This window comes from Gavia stellata, chromosome Z, assembly GCF_030936135.1.
Source record: "Gavia stellata isolate bGavSte3 chromosome Z, bGavSte3.hap2, whole genome shotgun sequence".
NCBI classification, from domain to species: Eukaryota; Metazoa; Chordata; class Aves; order Gaviiformes; family Gaviidae; genus Gavia; species Gavia stellata.
In genome coordinates, this window is record NC_082637.1 from 31,921,895 (window position 1) to 31,934,101 (window position 12,207).

At 56.2% G+C, this 12,207-nt stretch overlaps 2 protein-coding genes across 2 annotated transcripts in view; one reads left to right on the plus strand and one right to left on the minus strand.

The window, feature by feature from the left end:
- LOC132320708 (sperm-associated antigen 4 protein-like) lies at nt 1-4,753 on the minus strand. The gene is made up of 11 exons (XM_059833562.1): nt 4,636-4,753; nt 4,153-4,234; nt 3,878-3,948; nt 3,442-3,503; nt 3,225-3,265; nt 2,853-2,949; nt 2,579-2,648; nt 1,927-2,027; nt 1,182-1,349; nt 729-818; nt 1-169 (listed from the first exon to the last, which is right to left on the minus strand). Exons 1-11 carry the CDS (start codon nt 4,751-4,753, stop codon nt 14-16), a joined length of 1,056 nt encoding a protein of 351 aa, XP_059689545.1. The 3' UTR covers nt 1-13.
- A 5,267-nt stretch (nt 4,754-10,020) lies between these two features.
- RCL1 (RNA terminal phosphate cyclase like 1) overlaps nt 10,021-12,207 on the plus strand; it is a 33,042-nt gene continuing 30,855 nt past the window's right edge. The window contains exon 1 of the mRNA XM_059833731.1: nt 10,021-10,156. Within this exon, the coding sequence (XP_059689714.1) occupies nt 10,021-10,156 (136 nt within the window). The remainder of the gene's footprint in view (nt 10,157-12,207) is intronic.

Consider the following 12,207-nt stretch of genomic DNA (forward strand, 5'->3'; position numbering starts at 1 on the left):
TCCTCTTTAATTCTTACTGAGGGAGGGTCTCCACACATGTCTGGCCGATGGCACTCGTTCCCACCATCTTCCCATGCACCTGCACGCGATAAATGCAGGTGTATCCTGGTTTTCCCCAGTTGCTCTGTATGCCAAGTTTCAAAAATCGAAAGGCTCTGGGGTTCCCATTCTGCAAAGAAACCACATCAAAAAGCAGCGTCACTGCTGGGGTGTAAAGAGTGAGAGCAGGCTCCGTGCGTCTTCCTCTGCCAGCCCGGCCCCTGCTCCGGGACCAGGTCCCACCCCGGCCATAGAGGCAGCTTCTCCCTCCTTCCCTTCTCCCACCCAGGCAGCAATGGACCCCTGTGCCCCTGCAGAGAAAACGCCTGGCCTTAGAGAGCGTGGCGGGCAGCTGTGGAAACCTGAGGCTCGCTGGTGCCGAGGAAGCGGGGCCCTGGGGAAATTCCTGCTGCTGGGGCAAGGTGCTGGGCATCCTCCCTGCCACCGCCTGCCCAGCGGGTGCAGCCAGGCAGCTCCAGGGACCCAGTCGGCTGTGGGGCCAACGCAGCCTTTGTTCTGCTTTTGCCACCCTGCCAGATGCCACTGTTCCCTCCCGATCCCGACAATGTTTCTCTCAGCCAGGATTGGGCCCCTGCCCCAGCAGCGGACATCCGTGCTCCATCTGCAAGCGACTTGCTGGCCAAGCGGTGTTTCTGCCCTGGCCTCTTGCCCGCACGCACTCTCTGTACCTGCAGAGGGAAGGTCTGGGTGGGCTCTTTGTGCACGGCGTAGGTGAATGTCCCCAGCAGAGTTTCATCCTCGCCTTCCTCATCCAGTCCCTTGGAGATAAAGCACAGGGAAGCAGGTCAGGCTCAACCCGACCACGAGGAATTGCCCATGCCAGATCCTGCCCCTGATCTGCACCCCACTCCTGCGGCTCCAACATGGTCTGGCCCAGGATGAGGTTGGGCTGAGTCTCTTCCTTGTGTGTTGCTCAGGGGCCCGGAGGTGCTGGGCCAAAATGCACTGAGCAAGTCTTAGGAGGGCTGACAACACCCCGCATGTCCCTTGAAACGTCCCCTCCGGGAACGGCTGTGCTTGGGAGCACAGGAGTCTTGGCAGATGCGCAGAGAGCAGCAAGTCCCCGTTACAGCTTTTCCCCGTGGCCAGGTCCCAACCCCCAGTGCCCGGCAGAGACTTACTGAGACCGTGAAATCTCGGGGGGCGCTACTGACAGTCCCCAGCGGAGAGGCTATCTTGGAGGTGTGCTGTACGGTGACGGCCGTTGGTCGTACTTGTGCGGGCAACCGGATTAGCACCTCACTCCGAGACCCTTGGAAAGGCCAGCAATATCCCGGGGAAGCATCCGGCTGAAAGCAGAGGACAAGAGCAACGAACGTGAGGGCATGATGGGGCCCACTGTGCTCCCATGCAGGCAGAAGTACAGGCGGCACTGCACCTGTGGGCTGTGCTTGTGCTCAAAATGAGCGGCGTGTTGGGAAGCAGAGAGAAGTACCCCGCCGTCTTCCCAGATGGGAAAAGAGGGAAACAGCCAGCCAGTGGGAAACATCTGATACCCTGCACCGGAGTCAGGGCTTCCAAGAAAGCTCTGTTTCTGGCCAGCAGCTCTGCAGCCTCCCCCCACCCTCCACCACCCCCTGGGGAAAGGGACAATCAGAGGTGTGGCAGGGAAATGGGGTCGCCAAGGAGAAGCTCCTTCACCCAGCAGTGACCGGGGATGGTGGGCAAGAAGCTCAGCTCAGCTCAGCCCCCTTCTGAGGGCAACTGCTCTTTTCTAGGGAGCCAAGCCCTGTGTGCGACCTCAGGTGTCAGTGAGCAGTGCCATGGCCTTGAGCAACACCTCTGGCCTGAGGGGAGAAGCCCCAGGGCTTGCCCCAACCTTGTAAGAGGCAAGAGAAGCAGCACTGACGGCTTCTGCTGCTGTACCTGCACAAAGGTATCCAGATGGGGTGGAGCACACAGGAACCAAAACACCCTGCAGAGCCATGCAGAGCTGCTGGATGATCTGTGCAGGTCGATGGCAGCCCCTGCAGGGAGAAGAGAGCAGCTGACTGCAAGAGGCCCCAGTCTAAGTGGACCTTGTGGCTGCAGGTGACTTGTAAGGCTGCCTGCCAGCCCTGCACACTGCACTGCACGCTCAGAGGTGCCCCAGGAAGAGGAGGGGATCCCGTGCCCAGTAAGAGTGTCTCTCTCCCAGTCGCACCAAGAGAAGGTGTGCGGCTACTGGGAGACAGCAAGGCCCCACAGGAAGGGCAGCAGACCCAAGGAAAGGCCCCACTGCGTGGACAGCAGAGGATGACCCAGCCATACACTTTCATTCCCCAGGAAAGCTCCACGGTGTGGGAGAGGGCAAAAATGCTGCCAGGGGCATGCCAGGGGCACCAGCCAGGATCCCGAAGGCAGGACTGGCGTGAGCCCAAGGGAGCTGCTCTGCCAGAGTCATGCTCTTGGGCCCCGTGATTTGGTCCCAGCTGCCTCTGCCTCGGAGAGCAGAGTCTGCAGCACAGCCTGCTTTCGGGAACGCCAAGCACGAGCCCAGCACAAGAGCTGACTGCCTGGGTCCGAGGTCTGCCCATACCTGCACTTTTCAGAGCCCAGTCAGACATCTGTGTGGTTGCAGACACTGCCTCTCTCATTTGCTGAACTTCCTGGGAAAGGCACAAAGGAACAACGGAAATGACCACATCAGACCTGGCCAGGAGAAGGGGCTTTACAGCAGAGAAGCTCAACCAGCAGCCCCTGACAAGGGACGGGTGTGCGGGCTGAGCAGGAAAAGCCCACCAACTGGCCCAGGAAGCCCTTTGTGCTGGGCCCTCCTCGTCCCAGCCCCCTTTCCCAAAGTGCAGGATCACCTTCTTCATAGTGCCGATCTCTGCAGCCAGGCGCGCCACCTCATCCCTCAGCTGTTGCATCTGTTGCGATTGTTCCCCCCACAGAGCGAGCGTGTTCCTGCAGACACCGGGAAAGCAGATCTTGTCAGAGAGCTGCCCAGCCCCTCCCGGAGCCTCCAAGCTCGGGAGGAGCAGAGACAGAGGTGCTCGAGCCCCCTTTTCTTTCCCTGGTTTGCAAGTGCTTCCCTCCCCCTCCAGGTTTAGCAAAAGATCCAGGCAGGAGCGAAAGGCACAAGCCCTGGGCGCTGTGCAGGTGAGTGCAAATAGCATGGGCACGCCTGCCGCTACCCCACCAAACGTGCTGCAGGTCTAGAGAAAGGAGAGGGCTCTTACCGCAGGGACCTCAGGTTGGCTGCAGGCTGCCCCAGCAGCACCTGAAAGAGAAAGGCTCTCCGTTTGAGTCCCTGGAGCCGGTGGCTCCAGGAAGGCAAGGCAGAAGCTGCTGCCACTTCTGTGGGTCACTGCCTGGAACCGGAGGACGGGGAGATTCACCCACCCACCCACTGACCGCCAGCAGTGCTCCTTTGCAGGACTTTACTGTCCCACTGACCTGTGGCACATTCTTTGCCTGCAGCATCCACATGAGCAGCGAGATCCCGCAGTAGGCACCAGCTGTAATTCACATCACCAAGCCTGAGTTACTTGACTAGGGTTTCTAACAGACCCCGTAGCCACACAGTCTCCTCCCACACCAGGGTGGCAAGAGGTTGGCTGTGGACATGGGGAAGGGGTGCAGAGAGAGGCTGCAGCTCCAAGCAGGGACTCTTCCCTTGCTCCTTGGGGCTCTGCACAGCCCTGGTTCCCAGGCATGCTTTCACCCCACAGCTACACCCCATTTCCCCTGCATGCAGCGAGCATCTTGTGACCTCCCGGACCCACAAAGGTGGGAGGTTGGAAGGGCCCCACGGGCACTCCAGCACCTCTCCCTCACGCTGAAGCTCACACCCGCACCTCTGTGCCTCCACTGACAGCGGGCGAATACTCACCGAGAGCAGCTAGGCTCATCCAGAAGAGGATCGTGAAGAGCCTCCCCTTTTTCAGGGTGATGATGTCTTTCCTGAAAAAGAGTAAGTCCTGGTGTTAGCAGTGCCCAAGGACAAAGCCCTGCACAGGGGGATTTTCTCTTGCAATTGAGGAGCAGCAATTTATAGGGGAGCCAGGGGGTCTCCTGGTGGGGAGCACCTCCAGCCTCCCCCTGCTCGCCCTGACCCACTGGCACCCCCCCGTCTCCATGGCCACACGGGACATGTGTTGTACTCACAGGGTGGAGATGCCTGTGCTGAGGCTTCTCTGGAGGGAGAGCACGGCCATTGCCAGGCGGTAAGCAGGGCTGAAGACCAAGCCTGGGCAAAGAAACCGGAGAAAAGCCTGAGGGGCCTTCCTGAGGATGCCCGTCAGGGCGTGTGCCAGATGCCTGCGGGGAGGTGGGTGCAGACCCCCTGGGAGTGGGGGACAGAGGGCCGGGCAGGACCCCCTCGCAGGCAGGACACTGACAGCGTGCCTGGGGAGGCAGGGTGGTACGAGGCTTTGGCCCCTTGGCCTCTATTGTACTGGGGTACCCCGTGGTTACTACAGTGTCCCACAAAGACACAGACACGGTAGCCCGCTCCGTCATGGTCATATTGGCGAGGTGGCCCCAGGCCTCCCTTGGGGCAGGATGACGTTGGTTCTGCAGGGCCGTAGGTCCCGGCTGAGTCAGGCAGGCTTGGTGCAAACGTGGCGTGAAAGGCAGCGCTGAACTTACGCTCGTTTTCTCCAGTGCTACAGCTGCAGTGTGCTGGCCCTTTCCAGCTCGTGCCCTGGTCCTCCTGAGACAGGGTGCACCTACGGGAGGAGAAAGACGGAGCACTGCTTTGCGCCATCTCCGTGCCATGCGAGCCAAGGCCCTGGCCAGGAGACAGGTTTTGGGAAGCCTCCCAGGAGACGTCCCTGCCGTGGTGAGACAGGGCAGAAGACACGGCAGAGCGGGGTGGCGCAGATGCTCCTTACCGCGACTGCCCCCCGGCCCCCATAGCACCAACCTGCCTCTGGGCAGGCATCTCAGAGGCCTGGCGCTCTTTGGGGAGTGGGGAGCAGCTGCCCTCCTCCAAAGCCCCCACCTCTTCCCAGGGCCCCTGCAGCACAAGGGCCAGAGCCCTCTCCGAAACACCCCCAAGGCTTCTCTCCCTCAGGAGAGACCCATCAGGACTGCCACTCGTGGCGGGTTTCCCGAGCCCTGGGACTGTTGCACTGCCCACAGCGCTCGCCGGCTTCTCCATCGCGTCCCCCCAGCCTCGCTTTAGGCTCTGTGGGTCCCACCCGCCAGCTGATGTCCCCAGGAGGAACAAACCCTTGTACCTGTTCTCGATGACCTGAGTAGCCCCAGCTGCACATCCGCTGCTGCCAGCTCTCCTTCTTGACAGGGCGGCGCCCTGTGCTCTTGCAGGAGCCTTTCTCCTCCTCATCCTGGGGAGAAACGAAGCTTCCCTGCAAGCTTGTGTGTCCTCCTTCCGCTGCTGGAGTGTCGCCTGCCCAGGGGAGGCCACTCGGGCGAGAGCCCCAAACCGATTGCTGGGAGGAGAACGCCTGCCACGGGCGCACGGCCACCAGGACAAGGCAAGCTCCTTCCAGGCGGGAGGTTGTGGCCCACAGTGGCGTGGTGCGGGGCGGCCAGTCTTGACTTCACAGAGGCCTGGCCCCGCACGGTGTGAGGTCATGGCTGTGACATCACAGACAGAGCTGCCGGGGGGCAGGGGGCGGGGAGAGACGCCGCCGCACACTTGGCACTGTGTTTTGCGTTTGTGAGTAGACAGTGTTGAAAACACACCAGCGTTTTAGCTGGCGCTGAACAGTGCTTGCAGAGCACCGAGGCTTCCTCTGTTTCTCTCTGTGTGTCCCCGAGCGAGTAGGCTGTGCGGGTGGGCAAGGGGTTGGGAGGGGACACAGCAGGGAGAGCCGACCCAAATTGACCACAGGGCTCTTCCATGCCATGTAACATCGTGCTCCGCAATAAAGCCCTGGCCTTTGGTCTTTCCAAAGTGGCTGTTGCTTGGGGACTGGCTGGGCATCGCTGTGCTGGGGTGAACCCACCACAGCCTGTTTAGAGAAAGGAGGGTGCTTGCTGTGTGTTTTGTAGTCTCCCGGGGGACCAGGAAGGTCCCTGCATGGGGGCACAGACTAGTCTAGCATGTGTATTCACTAATTCATCACTTGAATCATGAGATTACTAACTCCTAAATTCTGTAATTCATAACTCGCTACTCTTAACTTGTAATTCATGCACCTATGAGCAAAATAGTTACCTAGCCAATGGTGAGAGTGCTCATCCTTCCTACTCCATCATGGTGCAGGCATCCCCTGTATCAAAACAGGAAGCATGAGAACCTCAGCAGTCCAGCTGCTGTTCGATCCACTTAAAAAAAACTTCTTGGGTTAGATGACATATTTATTAGACCTTCCAGCTTAGAATTTTGATCTATAATATTTCCATGAGTTAGCAGATCCTGAAGAAACTGCCAGGCAACCAATACGAAAGGATTATGGCTGCAGGAGCCAGCAAGTTGCAGGTGATAGTGGCTGCATAATGACCTTTAACGCTGTTGGGCCACTGTGTCCTGCCTACATGTTGCCCTCACTTTGAGCCAATGGTGGTGCTCCCAGCATGCATCAAAGTGAGTTAATAGAATTTACTACAATCATAACAGTGACTTAATTACAGATTTGGAATGATAGTACTATACTTGCTATTGAGTATTCAAATTGATTCAGACATGCACGCACACAGACAGAAAGATATAGATATATGTATAAAAAGTACCTGTTAAAAATTCCCCTCGAGTTCCGTGGAAATACTCACTTCAAATGCCTCAGCATTTCTCAGCGGGCCAGGGTTGAGCCTTGAGGATGAGAGGGTTTCAGCCCAGGTCCCGTCGCCAGCTTTTGGCGGTCGTCCTCCAAATTTCACAAACTGGAGAGTTCGTGAAACTCTGAGAGGCGTCCCACTCAGAGGGAGATGCTGGTCACAGCCCGCTGTGGTGCAGAACAGCTCAAAGGGTTTCACTTGGGACCGCTGTTTATAGGTTCGTAAGATGATTGGCTTTAGTCATCAGCAAGTTACTGGAAAGTTACTGGAATTCCAGTAACACTGGTACCATTCCACTCAAGCTACAGTCCAGGTAAGGTATGTTCCAAGGCTGTCAGGGGATGACTGATTATTCCCGCTCTTGTTACCCACCTCGAGTTGGAGGGTCAGTGCTGTTCCCCACCTTAGCCATGCAAGAGTTCCTGGTATGGTCAAGGGACGCTTAACTGCCCAACTCATTGCACAAAGGCAAAGGCCTAGCTGGAATTCCTGAGATCTCAGTACAGCCCAGGAAGGGGGGAGAAGAAATGCACCACCACAATGCCATTCAGAGGGACCTTAACAGCCTTGAGAAGTGGGCCCATGTGAACCTCATGAAGTTCAACAAGGCCAAATGCAAGATCCTGCACCTGAGTCGGTGAAATCCCCAGTATCAGTACAGACTGGGGGATGACTGAATTGAGTGCAGCCCTGAAGAGGAGGACTTGAGGATACTAGTGGATGAAAAACTGGACATAAGCCAGCAGTGTGTACTTGCAGCTCAGAAAGCCTACCGTATCCTGGGCTACACAAAAAGTAGCATGGCCAGCAGGTCAAGGGACGTGATTGTCCCCCTCTGCTCTTGTGAGACTCCACCTGGAGTAATGCATCCAGCTCAGGGGTCTCCAGCTCAAGAAAGACAAGGACCCGACAGAGCCAATCCAGAGGAGGGCCACAAAAATGATCAGAGGGATGGAACACTTCTCCTGTGAAGAAAGGCTGAGCTGGGGTTGTTTAGCCTGGAGAAGAGAAGGCTGTGGGGAGACCTTATTGTGGCCTTTCTATATATAAAGGGGGCTTATAAGAAAGATGGAGGGAGACTTCTTACCAGGGGCTGTAGCGACAGGATGAGGGACAACAGTTTTAAACTGAAAGCAGGTAAGTTTAGATTGGATATAAGGAACAACTTTTTTTCAGTGAGGGTGGGTGAGACACTGGAACAGGTTGCCCAGAGAAGTTGTGGATGCCCCATCCCTGGAAACGTTCAAAATCAGATTGGATGTGGCCTTAAGCAACCTGATCTAGTGGAAGATGTCCCTGCACATGGCAGGGGAGTTGGACTAGATGATCTTTAAAGGTCCCTTCCAAACCAAACCATTCTATTATTCTATGAAACACAGCTTGCAGATTGGTTTATCAAAACAACAAACAATGCTTATGCACACTGATCAGAAAAGCTGAGGCAGCAAGCAGCTAACAAAAGGAGGTCTAGTTCCTGCATAATTCCTGTAAAATTCCTGTAAAGCATCCTTATCATGGTTAAAAAAAAAAAAAGGGTTCTAGTCTCTGGAAAACAATTTATTAAGAAAAAAAAAGTATTATTATTTGTAAGGAAAATTATCTGACCTTTTCTGTTCATGGCTGATGACACCAAACTGGGAGGTGCTGTTGACTGTCTTGAGGGACAAGAGGCCTTGCAGAGGGATCTAGATAGATTGGAGCACTGGACAATGATTAACGGGATGAAATTTGACAAGTCCAAATGCCAGATTCTGCACCTAGGATGGAGTAACGCTGCACAGAAGTCTAAATTGGGAGAGAAGTGGCTGGAGAGCAACCCTGCAGAAAGGGATCTGGGGGTGCTGGTTGACAGCAGCTTCAATATGAGTCAGCAGTGCGCCCTGGTAGCCAAGAGGGCAAACTGCATCCTGGGGTGCATCAAACACAGCATAACCAGCTGGTCAACAGAGGTCATTATCCCACTGTATTCAGCATTGGTGCGGCCTCACCTGGAGAACTGTGTGCAGTTCTGGGCCCCACAATTTAAGAAGGATGGGAAGGTCCTTGAATGCGTCCAGAGGAGGGCAACAAAGCTGGTGAAAGGGCTGGAAGGAATGTCCTATGAAGAGTGAATAGGGACTCCAGGTTCGTCTAGTTTGGAGAAAAGGAGGCTGAGGGATGACCTCCTTGCTCTCTACAGCTTCCTGAGGAGGGGAAGTGGTGAGGGAGGTGCTGAGCTCTTCTCCTTGCTATCCAGTGACAGAACATGTGGGAATGGTTCAAAGCTGCATCAGGGGAGGTTTAGACTGGACATTAGGAAGCATTTCTTCACCAAGAGGGCAGTCAAACCCTGGAACAGGCTTCCTAGAGAGGTGGTTGATGCTCCAAGCCTGTCAGTGTTGAAGAGGCATTTGGACAATGCCCTTAACAACATTCTTTAACTTTTGGTCAGCCCTGAAGTGGTCAGGCAGTTGGGCCAGATGATCCCCGGTAGGGGGAAGGTAGGTCCCTTCCAACCGGAACTATGCTATTCTAAGAAATTTCTTTCCCTGTACACATAAATGTAGCCTAGCAATTGAGACTGTCTCACCTCTACTGTAATCCACATTTCTCTTAAAATACAGACTGAAAGCTTCACTCAGGCTCTCCTTTAAGGACAGCTGGGCTCTGCCACTATCATTAAGCAAACAGCCTGGCCTGAAGACTGGAAATCACCGCCATTCCTCTGCTTCGTTTTCCTCAAGACAGCCAGGGATAAATTACTGAAAAGGAGTCTGCAGGAACCTGCTCCCAGAAACTAACCCGTTCCGGTGTGGGGACAGGACCCTGGTGCAGGCACCGCCTCTCCTTCTGGGACGAAATTACTCACTCGGCAACGACGGGAGAACTCGCGCCCGCCGGAGGAGCCGGGCTGCCCAGGAGCGCCGCGCCGCTGCCGGAACGCGCAGCCAGGCAGCAGCCGGACGGGCACCGTTAAAAAAAAACGTATCCGTACTTTTAAACTTCTTAAAATTCAGTGAAAAACATGCAGGCAGGGAGAGCACAAGAAAAGGCAGAGGCAACGACTACCGCTCAGCTGTCGGCCCGCTGCCCGCTTGCTGCCGCGACAAATTCGGCCTGCTGGCACTGGCAGGGACCCGCCCGCCGCACCACGCTCACAGCAGCTCCGCGGACCCGGCGGAGGCGAAGCACAGGGACGGGAGCGGCCCTGCCGCCAACGGCGCCCGCCGCCCCGCCCCTTGCCCTTTGACCCCGCCGCCGTCCCACCGCTTCCTGTTTCCAACCACGTGGGCGCGGCGGGGCAGCGGCATGGCGGGCGAGGCGCAGTGCCTCAGCTACGCGGGGTGCAACTTCCTGCGGCAGCGGCTGGTGCTGTCCACGCTCAGCGGGCGGCCGCTGAAAATCCGCAAGATCCGCGCCAAGGAGGAGGACCCCGGCCTCCGCGGTGAGCGGGGGCGCCGGCGGCCGCTGGGGGAGGAGGTCGGGGGATAGCGGGGCGGCGGAGCCCCGGCGCCGGCTGTGCCGGGGGCTTGCTGCCGGGCAGGGGCAGCCGCGCGCCGGGAGCTAGGGCAGCCCCGGCCCCTTCCCGGCGGCTCCCACCAAGGCGGCGGGAGTGCGGGGCGTCCCGGCTGCGTGCCGGTGTCTCCCCGTCGGAGAGCTCTCCCCTGGGCGCCCCGCAGGCGCGGTGCGGGCGGCGAGTCGCCGGCGCCGTCTCGGGCGGGGCCGCCACAAGTGTGGCGGGGTTTTGGGAGGGGGAGGCGTGGGAGCGACATGGGGCGGTGAAAGAGGCCAAAGCGAGGAGGGTGTCACCCGCCCGCCGTGTTTTGGTGGAAGCCAACGTGCCGCGGGGAGACCTTGTGCCGGCGGCGCTGCGGCTTTCCCCCTGGCTCCACAGCTGTGCTGTGCCACGGGGCCGCGCTCTTCCTCCGGGGGGGCCCTGGTGGGTCGGTCAGAAGCGGAGCGCAGTGGGCGGCTGGGGCTTGTGCTGCCCCGCCTGAGCCGCCCCGGGGCGGGGGGGCGGCCCCGGCCCCGGCCCCCGCAGGACGGCGCGGCTCGCTCCGCTCCTGGCGTGGGGCAGCGGCAGGAGATGCCAAGCGTGGATCTGACCCGCTCGCTGGGCTGGGAGCGAGCTGCTCCGACGGCCCCGGAGCTGGTTCGTGTCTCTGCAAAAGCGGGCTCTTCAGTCAAAAGTTGCAGAAGTCGCTGGCTCTCTGGCTGTCGCTTTCTGCTGCGTGCCCAGCGTTGTTCTCTGTCTCTCTGTGGGAGCCCAAGTTCCCACACTTTTAATGAGTCGTGTTGTGTGCTTTGATTTTTATATGGGTTTTGCTCACGTAGTAGTAAAGGTGAAAGGCGTGAAATCCATTTACTTCTCATTTCTGAAAACTTCCGATACTGCAGACTCCTTTGAGGGGAACCTTGCTTAGGGGAGTGCCCTCTTCCTTCCTGTACAGGACCTTTGGTACGCCGAAGTAAACTTACTCATTTAACTGAAGTGAGAAGACAGCAGGATAGAGATTGAGGAAGAAACATTACTGTGGTGGTCAGGTATTTTTTGGGCAATGTGTGAAGTTCAAAACAGGGTAGCATCAGCATAGATGCTACTCTGCCTCCTGAAGGGGCTTCAGTTTATAGCTAGAAATTCTCCTCCAAAACTGTCAAAACACTCTTGTGTGCTTGCCCTAACATTTACCCTGACCCAAAGTATTTACTATTACCATGGAACGTTTGGTGCCGGTGAAGTTTGTAGTTTTTGCCATGTCTTTGTACGAGGTGTTTGAACTGCCTTTTTCAAGCATGGGTTAAAATGTGAACTGTGACTGTAACGGAAAAATAATAAAAACAAACCCTGATTTGTGTTATGATTCAACATGTAGTTCTCTCTGCTTTTCACGACTGGAACATTTGCAATGAGAACTCTTCTACAGGTTTGTTCTCCAGGAGGTAACTATGTATTTGCAAGGATGCGCTCTTGCACTGGAGGAGGTCCCAGTGCTGCCATGTAAACTTGCAAGTTTAGAAATTATCATAACAGAGAGCAGAACCATCATTGTGTGACTGGGGCATCAACCTTTTTATGCAAATACTAATGATCTGTAATTTCTGCAGGTAGCTTTTTGGTTTATATGCTTATTGCATCCTAGAAGCTTGTATAGAAAGAAAAATGTGATTACTGTTTAAGAAGTAACACAGGGTTATTGCTAAGGAAGTTCTGCAACTTACCAACCATTATGCAGGTGTTGTTGGTCCTTAAAACTCCCTGGGTTTTGAACTCATGCAGATCCCTTGATGTTGAATCTACCAGCTTGGGATGCCTAAATACTAGAATACTAGCACATTCCTCTTTTTTTTTTTCCCTTTTTTTTTTTTTTGGTTAAATATGCTTGTCCTTTCCTGTGTCTCTGAGCGAGAGTCCACACAAACAAGAGAAACTGAGGAATTAGTTCGACACGAACTGCTATAGTGTACACAGGAAGCAAGAAAAGAGGCAATGGGGAG